Below are 19,235 nucleotides of genomic sequence, written 5' to 3'. Positions count from 1 at the left end.
GGACGATCTTGGGGATTTGGTCCTCAAGCCCTCTCCACGTGTTCTTCTTGCTCTCTTGGGCAACAAGGACAATGTCTTCGGGTAAATTTCCCTTTCATTCCATCTCCTTCGTGATTTCCCTCTCCCATTGTCACATATTGAGGAAAGTTGAGAAAACTTAGGGTTAGGGTTAGGGTTTGTAAAGTCCTCATGCCTTTAGAGTGTCTCACACCACAATGCACTTCTCCACTACATTGCTATAGTCTATATTCAAGTTTATGAGCTTTTGCATGGTTTTGTGGTAGAAAATCTGGGCACATCATCACAACTCGACATACCCGGTCACTCGCCGTCGGCCGACAGCCGCTCAACCGGCCGGCCCGGTTCATGGCCCGGTCAACCGGTCGGAAACCGGCCAGTCCGGTCTGCTATCCGGTTTGACCGGCCTCTGCGCCGAGCTGCCCAGTTTTCGCACAATTTCATCACTACACTTGAATATATGCTATGCTCTCTTGGTTTCTCTCTTACTGATGACATGTACACTTACCCCGCTGCTATCCTTGCTCTATTTTCTCATTCACAGGTAGTTGGAGTGGTGAGCCACCACGTGGCAGTGTTTCCAAGAGAGGAAGGACTGATCCTCCTCGTCGTTCTAGTAGCCGCGTTCCTCCTCAAGCTCGGCAGATATGCGATATTGGCAGCTCAGCTCGGGGTCGAACCAAGTCTCGTTGCTACCAAGCACAAGGATAAGCAAGTTGTCCACGAGGATGATGAGGTAGTGCCAACCATGAATGTTGGGCTTGCAAACCGTCTTGAGTGGCGGGAATGGAGGACAGTGAATCCGTATCGCTTCAAGGAGCCAACTTACACTCGTTCGGACAGGGCCTTCTGGACCAACACACAAGCAGCCCTTTGGGAGGGTTTCTATGATTCTCATGAGTTTATGAAGCATGGTAATATTGTCTCACCCAAGGCCATCAATCCCGACGAGCTTGCACTTGCATGAAGCCACAAAGTACCGTTTTGTGGTTCAAACCTTGAAGGGTGCGGGATTGTATGATCTCGTGTGCCTCAAGCCGGATGATACCCAAGATGATCCCACCTTTGTCCCCTCCTTGTCCGCCGGTTCCATCGCACCGTCTTCTTTCATGATGATGAGGACCGCACCCTCACCTGGATGACCGGCAAGACGAAGTACTCATGCTCCTACTCTCGGTTCCGTGCGGCCATGGGTTGTGGTGATGACGAGTAATCCCGGATACGAGGATTCATTCACGGTCCAGGCTTACAAAGGGTGACATCTCTTTCACGCTATCCTGCGAACCCTACACCTGGACCTCCCACTATCTCCGGGATGTACTACTCCTATCCGGTACTTGCCAAGGCTGTTCCGTGAGAACCTCATCGACAAGTCCGGCGACCACGGTGAAGTCCGGAACTATCACCTCAACTTGATGTACTATTGTCATCCTGACGGGGTAAGGAAGATTGATGGCTGTGATCTAATCTACCGTGAGCTGAAGAGAGCCATTATGGACCACATGACTCCTAACTACGCCCGGTATGTTCGGCGGCTCATCAACTACATTGTTCCCGCTCCTCGGAACGCTCGTGGTGAAAGAGTCATCATGGACCTCTTCGGGTTTCCCATTCGGGAGGCCACTCGTCCGGACGTTCCCTCCATGATGCCAACCTGCGAGCGCCGCTCCAAGGCACACCATGATCATGATGCTAGCTCCGGTCACTCTCGGCGCTCCCGACGATGGGGCTGCTCGTTTCTTCACATGCATGTTCCAAATGTGCAAGAACGAGCAATGATGTTGCACATCGGACTCTTTCTATGACTCGGGAGACACGGAGGCGCCGGAATGAATTCATGGCCTCAAGGAACCACCACTGTTCCTCCTCCTGGACCTGAGATGGAGCCTGTGGTAGCTCCTCAGTGGGAGATGCCTCTTCTTACCGATGAGATGCTTCAGAACTTCGACTACTCCGTGTACGCTCATGGTGCTCTTCCTACTAGGTCTGCTCGTGCTCCCACTCCTACTGCTGAGGATGCTGATGATGATGCGGGTGATGATGATGATGCGGCTGATGATGATGCTCGCGAGAGCTCCTCCTCGCTTGGGTTTGGTCACTACTGATGGGTGCGATAGCATCTCTCCTCTTTTCTTCGCCTTTTTGGTGTTCCGATGCCAAAGGGGGAGAAGAGAGTAGAGTCTAGGACCACGGGGTTCTTTGAGTGCCACAAGCCATGGGAGTTGCCTTATTTGGATTTTATATGGCTTGTGCTTGTTTACTTTGAGTTTTTCAAGAACTATTTGCTATTTCCAATAATTCATGTATGGATGTGTATGGACGACTATTATGTGTGCTACTCTATGTTAGGATGTTTATGTGTGTTATGCTTATATATCTTGATATGCACATCTCCATACCATGCTTGTTTCCTAAAGATATTGGGGGAGCTTCTCATGTTTCACAAGTGGTGCACTTTGCATTCAAACGCAAATTCTCCAAGTGCACACACTATGGGGGAGCTTTCGTAATATCTTATATGGAATCAAGGTTTAGAGCTTCTCATAATATCTATTTGTGACTCTAGCTCGGTTTGTCATCGTATACCAAAAAGGGGAGATTGTAAGGGTATTTTACCCTTATCCATTATTTTGGTAACAATGACACCGTGCTAGTGTATTTGGACTAATACATGACCTGCTAGATGATTCCCAGGTATTAGCCAAAGAGGTATAAAGGTGTATCAATGGAACAAGAAGGCTAAAGGAGACCCCCATTTCAACAACAATCAAAAAGGGGTTACAGGAGAAATCCGGTCTCTCGCCCGGTCCAACCGGGCCAGCAACCGGCCGGTCCGGCGTGTCGGCCGGTCGACCGGTCGGAAACCGGGCTCCAAAGGAGGACCAGCGGAGTCCGGCTCGTGGCCCGGTCGACCGGGCTCCTGACCGGCGGGTCCGGCGCTCCGTCCGGTCGACCGCTCGGAAACCGGACAGCAACCGGGCACCAACCGGAGAAGCGCTAGGACGACGCAAAGGTGCTCCGGTCACCAGTCCGGTCTGACCGGCCTCACGACCGGGCTGTCCGGTCTGTGGTCCGGTCTGACCGGGTTTGTCGGGAAGAATGCTGAGGTGGCAAGTGGCAACGGCCAGATTTTGAAGAACACTATAAATACCCCTTCTTCTACCTTGGAAGGGTTAGGCAACATACTATAAAGCTGTTCTTGAGCTCTCTCTCTCCTACTCCATTGCTAGAAACACCAAAAGCCTCAGATCTCCCTCCTCCTCCACCCAAACTCAAATCCCTCCGGGGAATCACTAGAGGAGGACCCGATCTACCGTTCTACCAAGCCAAATCTCATTCCCCCTTGTATTCATTGAGAAGCTTGCTTCCTAGGGTTCCTTGGAAACCCTAGGTGGGCAAGAGGAGTCCGGAAGCATCCGGGCTGTGGATTTGCTCCGGGCAAGATTGTGAAGGTTTGGAGGCTACCTCAAAGTCTACCACAAGTGAGTGAGCTATTCCTTCGTGGGATAGGCTCCGGAGAATAGGGTGAGCCTTCGTGGCGCGGGGAATCCTTCGTGGGACCTCCACTCCTCCAAACGTGACGTACCTTGTTGCAAAACAAGGGAACACGGGAATACATCCTCGTCTCCGCGTGCTATCGGTTATCTCTAACCGAACTCCTTACTTGTGATTTAACTGCCTGTGAGAGCCTTCGTGCTTGAGTAAGTTGTATCTTCATATAGGTTGCTTCACCTAGTTTGCATTAGGCTCATCTTTATATTCCGCAAAGCCTAATATTGCAAAGAAAGAATTAAAATTTGTAGAAACCTATTCACCCCCCCTCTAGGTTTACCATCTCTATACTTTCACCTTTGCTAGCTTGTGATGATCTACTCCTTGTGGCTTGCTCAACAGCACAGTTCCTGATGGAACTGTTCTGGATAAGTTTGTGGGTTTGGATGGGTTGAATATCTCTAGCTGTTCTTCCTGTTCTTGTTGTTCTTACCCTTGTGATGATCCTGTCGATGGGATCTTAGGGTTTGCTGGTGAAAAGGTTTTATACCCGCTCTCTCCTCACTTCCTTGGTCGACAGAGTGCATTTCCTGGGTTCCTCTCCCCTGGTATGTGTGTGGTGTGAGGCATGCAGCTAGCCTTGTGAGCTGCCTGTGTATGATCTTGTTGGAACTTGGGCTTTGGCATGCTCAACTCGGCAGAGTTGATATTATCCTCCCAATTCCCTTATTATTTCACTAACATGCCAAGTGGCTTTGCCACTTGGCCTAATCCATGTTTCATTTTGATGTTTTTGATTTACAGTAATGAATGAGATGATCAAGTGAAGATCATTCAAGTGGTGATCAAGCAAATCATGAAGATTTACTTTTGTAGTTTAGAATTCTGTCTATCCTTGTAATTCTTTTAATTTTTCTTTTTAATTTATTCATTTATGTAAAGAGTTGTAATATTCATAATTCCATTTGGATATTGTAAATGACAATGTATTATGTGTGTGAATCAATAAAGCTCAAGGTTTTCTCTAATGAGCTTTAATTATATGTTCTATTATTTCTTATTCTGATTTATTCAATTGTTTATTGAATTATCCTTATTTGAATTATAAATACTTAATTAATGTTTGAATTTGAAATTTAAACATATCTTGTTTGAATTCAATCATGCAACTTAAGTTGAGAAAGGAATTGTTTCCCTCTCTTCTCGAAAAACCCTAAATGATGACTAAATAGGTTCAAGTTTATCGCACTCTCGAAACCCTAATCCTATGTGGTGTCGAGAGAGAAACGATGCAGTTTTTCAATAAAAGCGCGAAATTTCCCCAGATTTTGCGATGCAATGCACATCCCTTTCTAAATTCTACCCCTCGATCGTCTCTAAACCTGAGATATTACATCTACCTACAAGTTCTACTACATCAACATTTGCTTGGCTCCAATTAATGAGGTAGGGGCACAGACGAAGGCCTGCACCCAGTTCGTTCGACTCCTTGTAGTTGTTGTTGGGTGTTCAAAGGACATGTTTGTAATTATTATTACTACTCCCTTCGTTTTTATGTACTTCATATTATGGATTTAATCAAAGTTAAACTTTGTAAAGTTTAAAAGAAAATATAAGCATTTATAATACCAAACACATATAATACAAAATATATTTTATTACGCGCCTCATACAATAGATTTTGTATTGTAGATGTTGATACTTTTTCTTAAAAACTTAGTCAAGTTTTACAAAATTTGACATTAACCAAATACATAACACGAAATAACTATAAAAGGAGAGAGTAGTGAAATTTCTTCTACTGCTTAGGATGATGAATAGTTTGGTGGACTATTCATACAAGAAGTTCCTCCCCCGATGAATACCTCTTGGTTAAGCAACAGTGAAAGAACACATTCTTTTCTGCCAAAGAACCCAATTATAGTACTACCTCCATCTGAAAATAGGTATCAAAGTTTTTATCTAGATACAAATTTATATAAACACACTTCAGTTATAGATACATCCATATCTACAAAAGTTTGACGGAGGGAGTACTACTCCGGATATGTAGCCAAACCCCATATCACTGTTCTATTTCCATTTTGTACGTGCATACGTGTTGGAGGGAGGGAAGGAAGGTTGCTGCTCTCGGGTCGGTAGTTGGATTGCCGAGGGGAGACGTGACAGGCACATCAAAAGGGAGAGGGAAAGAGATAATAATGGTACAAAGAATATTTTGCAGGCGGGCGTAATATATTCTTAGGTCTACTGGCTGTGGCTAGCAACATGGAAGAGCTCGTCAGTCTTAGTTCCATCATTAGGCGAATGAAATATCATGCCTAGTTTCACCCACGAATGAAATAAAGATACCAAATAGACGTTACATTTTCGATTATACGCTAATATCAGTTAGTACGAGTAATGATTTGTTAGTATGAGTATTACCTTCTCGCCCGAAATGTTTTTCGGAGAATCTAGAGATATTTTAGCCTATGTTTTTTGCAGATTTGCGACAAGCATTTAGGGTTAAACAAAATCAAAAGCATAGTTTACGCCTCACTTATTGTGACACTTGGGCACTCCCGGCCAAGATGGCATGGTCTAATGCTAACTTTTCCAACCACAGAAACTAAAGCAGGTAAACGTCATTCCCTTGCGTATAAGCCAGCGAGTTAGCGACACCGTGTTTCAGTCGACAGGGAGATGACAGATGACATCCGCTACCTCCGTGAGCTAGAAAATCGGCCTGCGCCTGAAGTGGTAGCTTCCCATGTACAAGTGCACGGCAGTCGCTAACCACCGGTTGACCGGTACTAGCACTATATCTCACCATTTCAGCAAGAAATGCAATGCACTGATTCTGTAAAAGCAGCTCTTATTGTGAGCGTATCTCACCTTCATTCAGTACCGTATATAGGAGTAGATTCTGCGGCACCTGTAGGAACGGTGAAGTGCATCAAACTGCTCATAAGGGCAGTAACTTAGCTAGTAATATCACACACTGTAAGGTATTTTGTGACATGGTATAACAATAAATGAATCACTTGGTTCCGTTTAATTTCACAACCGAACATAAAAAATGGATCTAGATACGAAATGGTTCCGTTCCAATCCACTTGGTTCTAGAACACACATCCTTGAAGTAGTAGTACAAGATATTGTAGATTCCTAGTCTAGCCAAACTCGTGTACATATTCTTACACGGTGAGCTCTGTTAGCAAACTCAAATCTTGAAATGGCAATTACGGCATGCACTGATTTTGCAAAAAAAAAAAAAAACAGCTCTTATTACGAGCGTAGTACTTATATCATCTTCATTCAGTACCGTATATAGGTGCAGATAAGCCGATTCTCCGGTGAGGTGCTGCACCGGTAGTATCTGGTCAAAGGATTTGCTTGGATTTGAAGGATACTCAATAATAATGGGCAGGAGCTATGCTGTGCAATGCCCACATCATGGCCGCATCCCTCGTGGCATGGCCCCTGGGAATCACCGAAGCGATGAACATGCCACCATGCTGGGTCACAATCTGTCAGCCAACTCAGGCAAAAGAATCTCATCCAATTTGAGCGCCGCGCTGCTCTACAGGGATTGGATTATTCAGAAAAATGATGTGGGAGCACCGGTCCTTCCGTTCCGTTTCATGATCAGGTCAAATAGGGCTGTTGGCTGTTGCCATCGACATGTTCAACCTTGCCGTCTCTGGATCCATCTCGCCCCGCCTCGGCTGGGACAGGTTTTGCACAGTGACACCCCTCGCCTAGGCAACGTGCTAATTGGAAGAACAAGGCTCAGCTAAAACTAAAAGCTAGCACTAGCAGGAGCGGTTGATGGGGTTGGCAGATGCTAGAAACATGCGTGAATGATTGACTACTAATTTCGTTAATTTTTTTTTATGTCGAGAACATGGCGAAATGAAAAGGGAAATTGTAGAAAGGCAAGAATGAACAGCGTTTGCAAAGTCCCTGGCCCGTTGTTGGGCCCAGCTACGAGTGTTTCTCTAATTTGTGCATATAGTAGAAGTGAGATCAGAAGACGGGGTTTTGCAGCAATTGGTGGTGGCCATGGCGCGCGCGGACATCACTATCGCTGATGTGCAAGTCGGATGTGGGTGGCATCATAAAAGTTGGGTTCGTTCGTCCACGGGCGGCGTCAATTGGAGGCGACGGCGAATTAGTCTAGTAGAAGCAGAACAAAAATGGGATACATAGAGGTAAGCTAGCTAAACAAATGGTCACCACCGACCAGATAGATGGCTGCTGAATAATGAGGTATGCGGGCCGGGGAGTTGAACGGAGGGGGTGGGACGACGGAGTGGGCAGCTAGGACCGGACCAGGGCGAGTACTTGTGCATTGCTTTCGGTTCTCCCATGTACCCCATGACCACGACCGTGACCTAGTAATCTTGTAGACGGCGAGACAAGGTGCCGCCGGCTCGATTTCCAAGGCCAATTCGAGTGACTAGCTACTAGGTAGATGGTCGATCGATACGGCCGGGTGTCAGTGCACGGTCGCGCGCGACGCGACCTGTCCTGGGGAAAGGCTCTCGAGTACTTGCGTTGTAGCAGCAGCAGTATGCAGAGTGAGGAACAGAGCTTTGCGGTAGAGCCGAAGAGTCTGACTGGGTTGCGTGCGTGGTGACCCGTCGTCAGTTGAGAAGTAGGCGTGCCCGGGGATGGTGGCAGATGCCCCAGCGTCTGCGTAGAGACACGAAGAAAATCCATCCCTGGATCCATCCATCTGGTGGCAGGGTCAAGATCGCGCGTGCAGTACCGGCAGACCCTGCGCATTCCCGATGAAAGCAGCCAGGCGCGCGCGGCCTCGATCGCGTCAACTGTCAACACGATGCTCTACGTTTGACCTCACACGGTGTTCTTTAACGGCACATGGAAACCTTTACGAGCGGACGTGCCATCGACTAGGACTAGCAGACACACACACACACACAGCGAGCGCACTGATGCACCGCAAATACACTTTCCGTCGCAAGGCTGTGTCATCTTCCTTGTTCTCCTCTTCCTTTATTTGTCTACTACTACAGCTACAACAAACAAGTGTCAGATAAGATAAGGATAGCGAGGCCTAAACTCGTACACCATGCGTCCCAGATTTTCCTGGCCTCCAGACGGTGGCGTCCTAGCCTCAAGAAGATGGCACCTTCCAGAGCTGCAAATGGGAGGAGCTCCACCTGAATCACGCGCGCTCGCTCGGCATCTTCTACTGTCGGTAGTTAGTTTAGTGGTCCTGTGACAGAGATCTGGGCAGGCATCCTCTTCGCCTTCACCTCAGGGCCAATCCAGCGAGAGGATATCGGGATCTCCCGTGTTCCCATGTGCAAACACTTTCGGCGCTTTCACCTGCACCAGTAGTAAATACCGAGATTAGCTTAGCGAGCTGAGCCACTGATCCAGGCACAGATTGAGACAGGTGAAACGTATAAATGCCTGACAGAACAAGACATGTATGGTGAAACGTATAACTAACGTTTGTGCAGTATGGAAATACAACTAACGATAATCAACGATGGAGTTGTGATCTCCACACTGTTGTCCAGCGGCAGTCTTTGCCCTGTGGCATATGCTGGGACGCTGGGACAGAAACACTAACAACTCTTGCCTGTGTACAGCACTTCGCGACTCATAGTTCAGAGCATGATTATAATCTCTTCTCGATAGATGAACATGTGTATATAGCCAGCCAGATGCTAGCAATGTGCATACAGGACTACTGGCACAAAGCATCAGAGCATAGTAGTACAATACAAGGTACTAGCATGTGATCTACTTCCTCTGATCCAAAATTTAGGACAGTCTCCAGGATGATACTTTGACCATCAATTTCTGTGCAAACATATTGCCTCACACAAAAACAATTATACCTTGTAAAAGTATGTTTCAAGGTAAACCTAGTAATACCAATTTGATGTTTTCAATGCTAGTAACTTTTTTCTTTATAGATGGAAAAATGCTTGACTCATAAAATTCTAAATAAACGTACATTTTGGATCAGAGATTGTAGTACATATAGAGGGACTCACAAGTACACTTTCTTAAAAGAAGTGAGAGAATAGTTGGTAAAAGAGGGCCCTTTTTATGTCGGCCAGGGAGCATCAAATATACAAGCATATACAATAACTTTATGGTCTAGTAGCAGACCTCCAGGGATATTCATTTTCGCAGAAGCGAGAAGCTCCACTCATCACGGTAAAGGCATCAATATGAACCAGTTTTCCCTTCGCGGAAGAATCTGGTGAAAGAGGAACGCAAAGTCTATTGGAAACTGGCATCAATGGAGGTTAACAATTGTCAACATACCCCCATGACTGCTAAAACAGCATACATTACTAAGGTTCAAAGGCTTCACATTTTGTCATCAATGAAATTTCCGTCGCGAGACTGTGTCATCTTCCTTGTTCTCTTGTTCCTTTATTTGTCTACTACTGCTACAACAAGTGCCAGATAAGATAAGGACGGAGAGGCCCAAACCCATACTCCATGCGTCCAAGATTTTCCTGACCTCCAAACTGCGGTATCGTAGCCTTAACAAGATGGCACCTTCCAGAGCTGGAAATGGGAGGAGCTCCACTTGAATCACGCACGCTCGCTCGGCATCTTCTACTGTTGGTAGTTAGTTAGTGGTCCTGTGACAGAGATCTGGGCAGGCATCCTCTTCGCCTCAGCCTCAGGGGCAACCGGGCCAATCTAGCGAGAGGATATCGGGATCTCCCGTGTTCCCATGTGCATACACTTTCGGTGCTTTCACCTGCACCAAGTAAATGCCGACATTAGCCACTGATCCAGGCGTAGAGAGAGAGACCGGTAAAGGCCACAGAACAAGACATGGGGATGATGGAGCAGCTCGATAGCGTACCAGGGAAAGCGGTGGAAACCGGAGCTGAATTTTCGCTCTGGAGAACCCTTCCACGGCGAACAGGCACTTGTAGCCGCTGATGTAGTGGTGCTCGCTGTTTGATGTGCCCAACAAAAGAAACAGATACGGAAGCACATCAGGAAGTGAGATTCATATTTAACAATTCTACGTCAAAATAAGTTCTATTTTGGTGATTTGCATCTTCTCAGGCATTCAGAATTAAGGTGATGCGCACAAACTCTCCGAACTATTTTTCTATCAACAAGTGGCTATCAAAAGCTTCCCCAACTTGGCAGTGGTTCACACAGATTTTAGTTTCCATTTAAAAAAGGACAGGGTGACCAAAAAACTAAAAAAAAAAGAACAAAATTACTTGTACTCACTTCAGCAGATAGGTGAAATTTCTTGTCTGATATTCTTCAATGGAAATGCTTTCCTCCTTCGAGTACCTGCCATTGAACAGAATACGCGTCCAAAAGCAAGTACAAAAATTTAGATTTAAATCAATTGAGGCTCACTGACAGTGTAAGCAAATACAGAGTAAGTTGACATTCATGCAATATGAAAATAGGCCTAACGTAGTATTAACGATGGAGTACACTATTGTACAGTGCCAGTCTTTGCCGTATGGGCTATGCTGGGACAGACACACCAAAACCTCTTGTCAACCATTTTGCGACTCATAGTTCTGAACATGATTATAACCTCTTCTCGATACAAGAACACAGTATAGCAAGGATCTGGCCAGATGCCAGCAATGTACATACAGGGCACTACGAGCATACAACACAAGGTACATACTACTAGCATATGGTCTACTTCCTCTGATCCAAAATTAGAGCAGCCTCCTAGATGATACTTTCACCATCACTTTCTGTGCAAAAATGTTTGCCTCACATAAAAGTAAATATACCTTATAAAAAGCACATTTCATGGTAAACCTATTAATATCAATTTGATGTTTCAGATGCTAGTAATTTGTTCTTTTTCGATGGGCAAACTTATTGACTGATAATAAAATTCTAAAAGAACGTACATTTTGGATCGGATATTGGCGTATATATGGAGGCATTCACTTTGTTTAAAGAAGTGAGAGAATAGTTGGTAAAAGAGAACCCTTTTTATGTCGGCCAGGGAACAGAAAAAAGACAAGCATATACAAGATTCCATAATAACTTTACGGTTTAGTAGCGGACCTCCAGGGATATTCATTTTCGCAGAAACGAGAAACTCCGCCCATTGCGGTAAAGGCATCAATATGAACCATTTTTTCCTTCGTGGAATTATCTGGTAAAAGAGGAATGCGAAGTTTATTGGAAACTGACATCAATGAAGGTTAACAATTGTCAACATACCCATGAATGCTAAAACAGCATATAAGTTACTAAGAGTCAAAAGCTTCTCAATTTGTCATTTGCTGCTTCTGATTGAGAGGAACAATGTTTTGCAGTTTCTGCATATAGAACAGAATTGGTGTCGGATCATACTTCAGTTTATTTAAGTAGAGCTCACCTACTTCATGTAGAGCCTTTAGAGCATTGCCACCAGGATAATTGCTGTAGGAGGCCATGAAACTCACAGCAGAGTATCCAAGACTAAAACATTTATATGTTAGCTTACAAAAGTAACATATATAGTATGCTATTTCAAAAGGGAAACATGTTATAATCGTTAAGGGTGAATTGCTCTACCTGACAAGAAAGGCACCAAGCATGAGAACATAAAGGAAATTCCACCCAGTTTTCTTTCTGTTATTATATCTGCAAATGAACGAAGACAAAATGACCAGTCAAAAACACGAAACCAAGAATAAAGGTGGGAAAGACATATAACATGAAGGATGCCAAAAGATAGTTACACAAAAGACATTATCATTCCTATCTTGCACTTGTCACTGTTAAAATGGTAGGAAGTAAATAACATGGCAAAATGGTTATGCTCACAGTCTGCTTGCTGCCAGAGAAGCAGACACATTAAGCATGGGAACTGCGGCAATTATGAAACGAAGCTCCTGAAATAAAAATAGCAGCCATTATGTGCAAAATTAGCTTAATGTTCTTCAGATATATAAAAATTAAAATATTCTCCAGACATTAAGTATAACCTTATGTGGGAGTTTTGAATAGAGTACAACAAATAAGGTCACTGGAATCACATATGGGACTATCCTCCTATCAAGAAGAGCACCAACCTGGCATTAAAAGAAAGACCTGATGAGATACATTGCCTATTTGTAAGCATCACAAAACAACCAGTAATGCCTCAGCTACTTTAGACAAAAATATCATTAGCTGATCCAATCGAATGGTCTACTTTAGACAGAGTCCACGTAAAAGTGGTACCTTAATTAACTTTTTAAAAGGTAAATGGTTATTTAACTATCAGTATGTTGATCTAACTGGAAATCCATTGTTATACATGCTGTAAACCATTGAAATAGTCGCAATATAAACCAGTGGTCCCATGACATTTCATATACAAGATGTGGTGTACTTGTTCTAGCCAAGTTAAATCCAGCATAATGAACTTTTTAATGTCAAGACCTTATCTTACCAAGCAAAGAGGATAGGCCACAAGCATGGAACGTGGAAGTGCTGAGGTGAAGTACCAATGGATCGAATGTGTCTGAAGTATAAAATAGTCATGGAGAACAGAGGTAGGTGTTTCATAACAGCGTCACTTGGATTTTTCTTAACCAAAATAAGAAGTGGATACCTCTTGAAATCTAACAAATATGTGTATGTTATGTTTCCTCCTTTTGAGCACATGCATACATAGGTTAACAAGAATGTTCGGTGCATATCAGAAGTTTCTACAAAGTAAATGAAAGAGGATAACACTTGACACTTGTATAGTTGGGAGGGGGAGAAAGAAATTTCTGGTTCATAGGACAAAGTGTGGTATGTCCCAAGATGCACTGCAAAGTATTAGGGAACATTACTGAGACATTCTCAACATGTATTTTTTATCAAAAAATAAGTAACTAAATAGACTTCAGTTTCACGAGAAACATAAGGAATTAAGGATACACCCCATTCTGAACTTCGGTTCAGAACTGAATTAAACCAGAGAACTTCGAATTCCGGCCACATGATTCTCTGCCACATTATCGAGTCAACTAGTACTGTGAAACCTGAGAAGATTATTCACAGCGAAACAAGGTTTCATACACACTCAAGTTAAGTTAGCTCGCAGAACAACCCAAGGTAGTGTAAGAAATATACCAATGCAAACAACGGCGGTGCTTATGCAACACTTTATGGCTTCCAATAGAGAAAAGGACCTGCTCTGTCATGGCAATGTTAAATTAAAATCTTAGTGTACCTAAGTCAGTAGCTCCAACTTTACAAATAATTAGTAAAACAGTAATACATATATTATTCAAGTGCAAATAAGTACATAAAAACTTGACTAGGATTACTATAGCTTTCTAAGAGTGTCATTTTATAATAGTCTAGTGAGCCACACTTCTGATACCTCACATGTAATCATCCTTGACACGAGTTTAACTAATTCACTACAGAAACAAAAAAAAAATTGATGTGATAAAACATCAACTAACCTGAACGTTGAACTTGCAGCAAATATTACTACATGAGAAAAGTTACTTGGAACTCAAGTGAAACAAGCAACCAAGTAATATGAAGTTTATAACTTATTACTGCACATAGCTGGAATTATATATATATATATATATATAGGACATATTCATACTACACCCGGGTGTAGTTACACCCACGCGTGTTTCTCATAATCTAGAGAGTATCTATCATACCAGATAGTATGTACATGTAGTATGAAGTATAAAAAACTATTTTGGAAGTATATATACTACTTTGTAGGCAGTATGTACATTTTTTACGTAGACTCATTTTTTACGTATACATATGCATATATTTCGGATATATAGTGCAAACTATGGGTTCACTTGCATTTTTTTCACCAAACTTGGTTTGGAGTATCTTAGATATAGTATACGAACATACTCAAACCGATAAAGTATCGTATATACTTCCGTACATAAGTATATAGATATGGGAGTAACTACACCCAGGGGTAGGAAGTATTTATCCTATATATATATATATACATATATATCATTATATAGAGAGCTAAGTCTGGACTGTTGTCTGCGGTGCCCGGAGCTATCGTCGCCAGGGAAGTTTGCGATTTTCTCTCCACCTTGGCTATTGCCTACCCTGGATCCGCAGTTGGCTGACGGTTGCCCCCAATGTCATAGCCTGTTCTTGACGGATCGGTGTTGGAGTGTCTTGTCTGAGTGTTTGTTAGTGTTGCGGTGTTGAAGTGTTGGAGTGTCTTGTTTGTGGGCGTGTGTAGGTGTGTTCTTTGTGTGGGCTTGGCCCTGTCGTTGTAGGTTTTCGCCCGCTTTTCTCCTAAAAACTGGGCACTCTCTTCTTAATTAATGGATGAGGCAAAGCTTTTGCCCCCGTTCAAAAAAAAAAAAAAAATATATATATATATATATAGAGAGAGAGAGATACAATCGGCACCCTCCTTTCCTGAAGCACCTATATACTGTACTAACCAAATAAAGCAAATATCACAAAAAAAAAAGCATGCAACTGTTCAAAGGAAATCTGATAAGCCAGACACTCACCAGCAAAAGTGTAATCCCTATTGTACCTAGAAGCAGAATCATATCACATCTGAAAACAGTGGCTGCAACAATCTGCAAGTAAAATGGACAATTAGACGAAGTTTGGTAAAAGCGAAACATATTTCGCTGATCTTAAAATTCCAACTTAGTAAAATAATAGCAGGATTTACCGAGCCCAGAGATTTTTTTTCTGACAACTTACTGAACCCAGAGTAAAAACTAAGTTATATCGCGATCCCCCATTTGTTGTACTTAATATTTACATGCACAGTAGCTAAAATTTGAAAATCAATGTATATATGATTAATTGGTAATCTCTAAATAGTGTGAAAACATCATTCATATAACAACGAATGAAGCTTCTGTTCAAAAAAAGAACGAACGAACGAAGCTAAGGTAAAGGCGCCAAAATAGGCATACCAGTGCCTGTAATGTGCGCAGGTAATTTCCCTTGAACCAGAAAGAGTATGCCAAGTTAACTGCAGAACAGAAAGCACATATGAGTTGCATGAGTACTACAATCTCCTAAGTAGATTGATGGTATTTCCATATAAAAACAGTAGAAGTTAATGTGCTCACCTAAAGCTAAAGCGAATATATTTGGAAGGGGCCGAGTCGAGTAGAACAAAACGTGAAACTGGATAGCAGTTAGTATCGCAAAGAATGCTTCAACATGGTGACCAAACTTTCTTTTTACCTGCTTGTCATAAACAAAGCCAAGCAAATCATGATATTTGAAGGACAGGGCAACAGTTCATGCTAATTGTCATACAAAAGAATTCCATTTAAGAGTTACTTGAGATGACACAGAACAGTCAAAGCAAAGCAATACAAGCCAAAGGGATATTGTGGGTACAATGATTCGTGATGACTTTTCCCAGTTTTTCCACAGTGCTCTGTGTGTTGCCATTTAGCAGTGATGGTTCCGAAAAGTACACCTCCACTTCTGCGCGTACAACCAGCATGCAGAGAGAAGTGGGCATTGTGGGGCCAGGAAAACAAAACGTCCAACGACAAGAGCCAACCACACATGTAACTGTACGAATATGGATCCAGAAAAAAGAAAAAATCCCTCACCCAGCTATCCTTGGTATGAAGGGGCAGACCTTATGTGGAGACTAAAACTAAGCAGAGGGTGCAGAGGTTTCAAACAAAACTAAGTTGTTCTATCTTGTTTGGCTAGACGAAACTCACTCCGTGGAATTAGAGCAAGTTTTAGAAGTGCATCTGCTCCAAACCAAGAAAGAAAAGCTAGAGTCCAAGCAAGATCAGTGTACTGGGCACATATGCTCGTTGTAGAACAGAGAATCATGCACTTTAGTCTTTACGTATACTTCCAAGGCAGTCTAAAATTTGGATCATGGTACTAAGGATCTACCAGGTGGACAAATCCATATACGATAAAAATATTACGGGGGCCTGCCATACAGCCAGCACCCTAAGTTCACCACGCTCATGAACCAGAGCTAAAGGCGATGGTGGCTGCTGCAGACTGCTAGTACTAGGACTCTTTTCCTTGCCAACTAAGTCAGGACTTAGGAGTTAAAAAGTAAGTTATGAAAGACAAAATTAGATTACGTAAGGACAGAATGAGTTAAATGGGTTCTATCTTTAATTTAACAACTTTATACACCCAAAGAATCTGGCTCATTTTTCTCACTCATATCATCTCCGCCTATCTCGCAACACCATAACACAGGCAATATATGTTTTGTAATTTTGGTTCCTTTCCTGTAAGTAGGTAGCTTACCAGTTCAAAGGAAAACTAACGCACATTGACAGATTTAGTTCTTATTCATTTCCAGGGGCACACAATACTGATGGTAAATACTGTATGAACATCGAAGTTAAACTCAAATTGACAACATCTAATGAAACAGAAATGAAAAGAGAATACCTCAACACGGAAAAGTCTCAAAGTCATCAGGATAGCACAGCCCAACACTAATCGAACTAAAAAGCAAACATAAAAATATCACTCTGTCAAATATACATAACCAGGAAGTTATAGTAAAAAACATAAGCATGAATTGAAGCATGTTTTAAGCTCGTGATAATCACCTGCTAGAAGACTGTAAACCTTTGGAACATGAACTACACGCATTATGAGAACTGCAGGCGATGAGATAATAGCTATTACCAATGCTCCTGTAAAACAAAGAGCACATGATATTAATGTCTCATGCTTTGTCAGGACTAACGTGAAACCTGAGACCATCATGGGATTAACATCACATTTGACACAGGCATACACCTAGTGTCTTACTGATTTACTGCTATCTGGGTTTGATCAATTACTTGTCAAATATTAGGCATGAACCAGGCATCGATATATTATCATGCTGTGCAAATCAAGGGTTTCATGGCAGTGTGATCATTACCTATAAATGTCCGAGGAACAACACCAGGAAACTCTAAATGGTCATACTGCAGCAAATTGGAAAGAAGCACAGATTAACAAGCATCAACCATATAATATTGGAGAGAAATTAGCAGCAGAGATTACCTTGTTAATGTGATGATTGTGGTACAGAATATCATGCATGGCCTATAGAATAAACCACTCAAACGTTAGACGAAGCAGTGGAACTGCATCACAACACAAGCGCGAGCACAAGAAATATAGTGGATTACAAAACCAATTGAAGGGGAGAAATCCAATAATGAACTAATACTAAATTTGATACTGGCGAGGGAAAGAAAGCTCAGATAATTTCATTGTACGACGAAAATTACTGAATGAAACAGATTCTGAAAAGAAAAATGGCTGCAAACTAACTAACCGTGCCTAAGCGAAGTGTTGGTCAAACATAAACATAGCTATTCCCAGATACAGCATAGATGAAAGAAAGCTAGGCGGGCTAAACTATCCAACCAGGTGAGAGTCCAAACAAGAACCTGCACATTGAAGCTCTCCTCCACCTTGGTGTACGGCACCATGACGGCGTAGAACGCGGCGATCGACCCGAGCATCAGGTCCCAGCCTGCAAGCGAGCTCCCGGCGCATCAGATCCCCAAACCCCTTCACCGCAGCAGAAGCAGAAGCAGAACCCGACTTCCAGAAGCTCCGGGAGCTCGATAGCAAAGCACCATACGGAAAGAGCGCTGAATCAAAGCGACTCACCGTACTCCCTCAGTAGCCTCGCCGCCGGCGTAGGTGGTGACGGCGGCGCCATCTCGGTAGGGAGTCCGCGCAACTTTGATCCGGTCCGGTCGAGCCAAACCGCTCTCGCCTGAACCGGAGTTTGTACTCGACTCCATGCCGTAGGTGGGCTCGGTATTTCGGTAACTGCGGCCTTGCGGCTCCCCTAGCGGAGCCCAGCAAGGTCACCGAATTGGGCTCATTTAATATCACATGGATGGACCTAATACAGCACAATATCGGGGGGTGCTGTGGCGAATCCTATTTCCCGCTTATAGCGGGATGTATCTGGGGCTCCGCTCAGGGAGCGATGATTTTGGGCCGGCCCATTACAAGCGAGTTCTGTTAGAGCTGATTTTTTTCACGGTTTTAGGCTGTCAAGTGGCTGTTTGTGTGCGGGTTTCTCAACCGTTTTTGTCTTCGGTTTTCCCTGGTTATCTATCTCGGTCGGTTTTATGTACTTTTTAAAATTTGAACTTTTTGTAAATTCGAAAATTTTCATATTCGAACATTTTTTTATCTGAACATTTTTTATTTTGAACTTTTTTTTACTTTGAACTTTTTTCAAATTTGAAGTTTTTCAGATTTAGACATTTTTTTAATCTGAACATTTTTTAGTTCGAACTTTTTTTTACTTTGAACTTTTTTCAAATTCGAAGTTTTTCAGATTCGAACATTTTTTAAATTTGAAGTTTTTTGATTCGAACATTTTTTTAATCTGAACATTTTTTATTTTGAACTTTTTTTTACTTTGAACTTTTTACAAATTCGAACTTTTTCAGATTTAGACATTTTTTTAATCTGAACATTTTTTATTTCGAACTTTTTTACTTTGAATTTTTTCAAGTTCGAAGTTTTTCAGATTTGAACATTTTTTAAATTTGTAGTTTTTTGATTCGAACATTTTTTAATATGAACAATTTTCTAATTTGCATTTTTTTGAATATAGAATTTTTGAGATTTAAATTTTTGTAGATCCGAGCATTTGTTAAATCTGAACATTTTGTAATCCAAACTTTTTCAGATTTGAATATTTTTTGAATTTATATATTTTTAAAATATAAACTGAAAGAAGAAAAAAGAGAGATAAGCAGCATCTTTTGTTGGGCCGC

The 19,235-nt window shown here is 42.6% G+C and overlaps 1 protein-coding gene across 1 annotated transcript; it reads right to left on the bottom strand.

Annotated features, from left to right (window-relative positions):
* Nucleotides 1–9,477: 9,477 nt before the first annotated feature.
* Nucleotides 9,478–18,173, bottom strand: LOC124676160 (dol-P-Man:Man(7)GlcNAc(2)-PP-Dol alpha-1,6-mannosyltransferase-like). Its single transcript, XM_047212235.1, has 20 exons — nt 18,106–18,173; nt 17,880–17,965; nt 17,488–17,529; nt 17,363–17,408; nt 17,043–17,129; nt 16,879–16,934; nt 15,561–15,678; nt 15,402–15,460; nt 14,982–15,053; nt 13,588–13,651; nt 13,393–13,496; nt 12,917–12,988; nt 12,468–12,554; nt 12,307–12,374; nt 12,055–12,123; nt 11,876–11,958; nt 11,560–11,650; nt 10,747–10,812; nt 10,364–10,457; nt 9,478–10,255 (listed from the first exon to the last, which is right to left on the bottom strand). The coding sequence occupies exons 1-20, from the start codon at nt 18,155–18,157 to the stop codon at nt 10,175–10,177; spliced, it is 1,497 nt and encodes a 498-aa protein (XP_047068191.1). The 5' UTR covers nt 18,158–18,173; the 3' UTR covers nt 9,478–10,174.
* Between the last annotated feature and the right edge of the window lie 1,062 nt (nt 18,174–19,235).

This window comes from Lolium rigidum, chromosome 7 (genome assembly GCF_022539505.1).
Source record: "Lolium rigidum isolate FL_2022 chromosome 7, APGP_CSIRO_Lrig_0.1, whole genome shotgun sequence".
NCBI lineage: Eukaryota > Viridiplantae > Streptophyta > Magnoliopsida > Poales > Poaceae > Lolium > Lolium rigidum.
The sequence above is the reverse complement of the archived record's forward strand: the minus strand, read 5'-3'. Positions and strand labels throughout refer to the sequence as shown.

Bases quoted from the DNA above. Each gene is read 5' to 3' on its own strand.
- LOC124676160 (XM_047212235.1), bottom strand. From the start codon at position 18,157: ATGGCGCCGCCGTCACCACCTACGCCGGCGGCGAGGCTACTGAGGGAG. The intron at 12,989-13,392 runs GTATCCTTAATT...TTTATACTTCAG, and splicing joins ACCGAAGTTCAGAATGGGGT to ACACATTCGATCCATTGGTA. The intron at 11,959-12,054 runs GTAGAGCAATTC...TAAATGTTTTAG, and splicing joins CTTGGTGCCTTTCTTGTCAG to TCTTGGATACTCTGCTGTGA.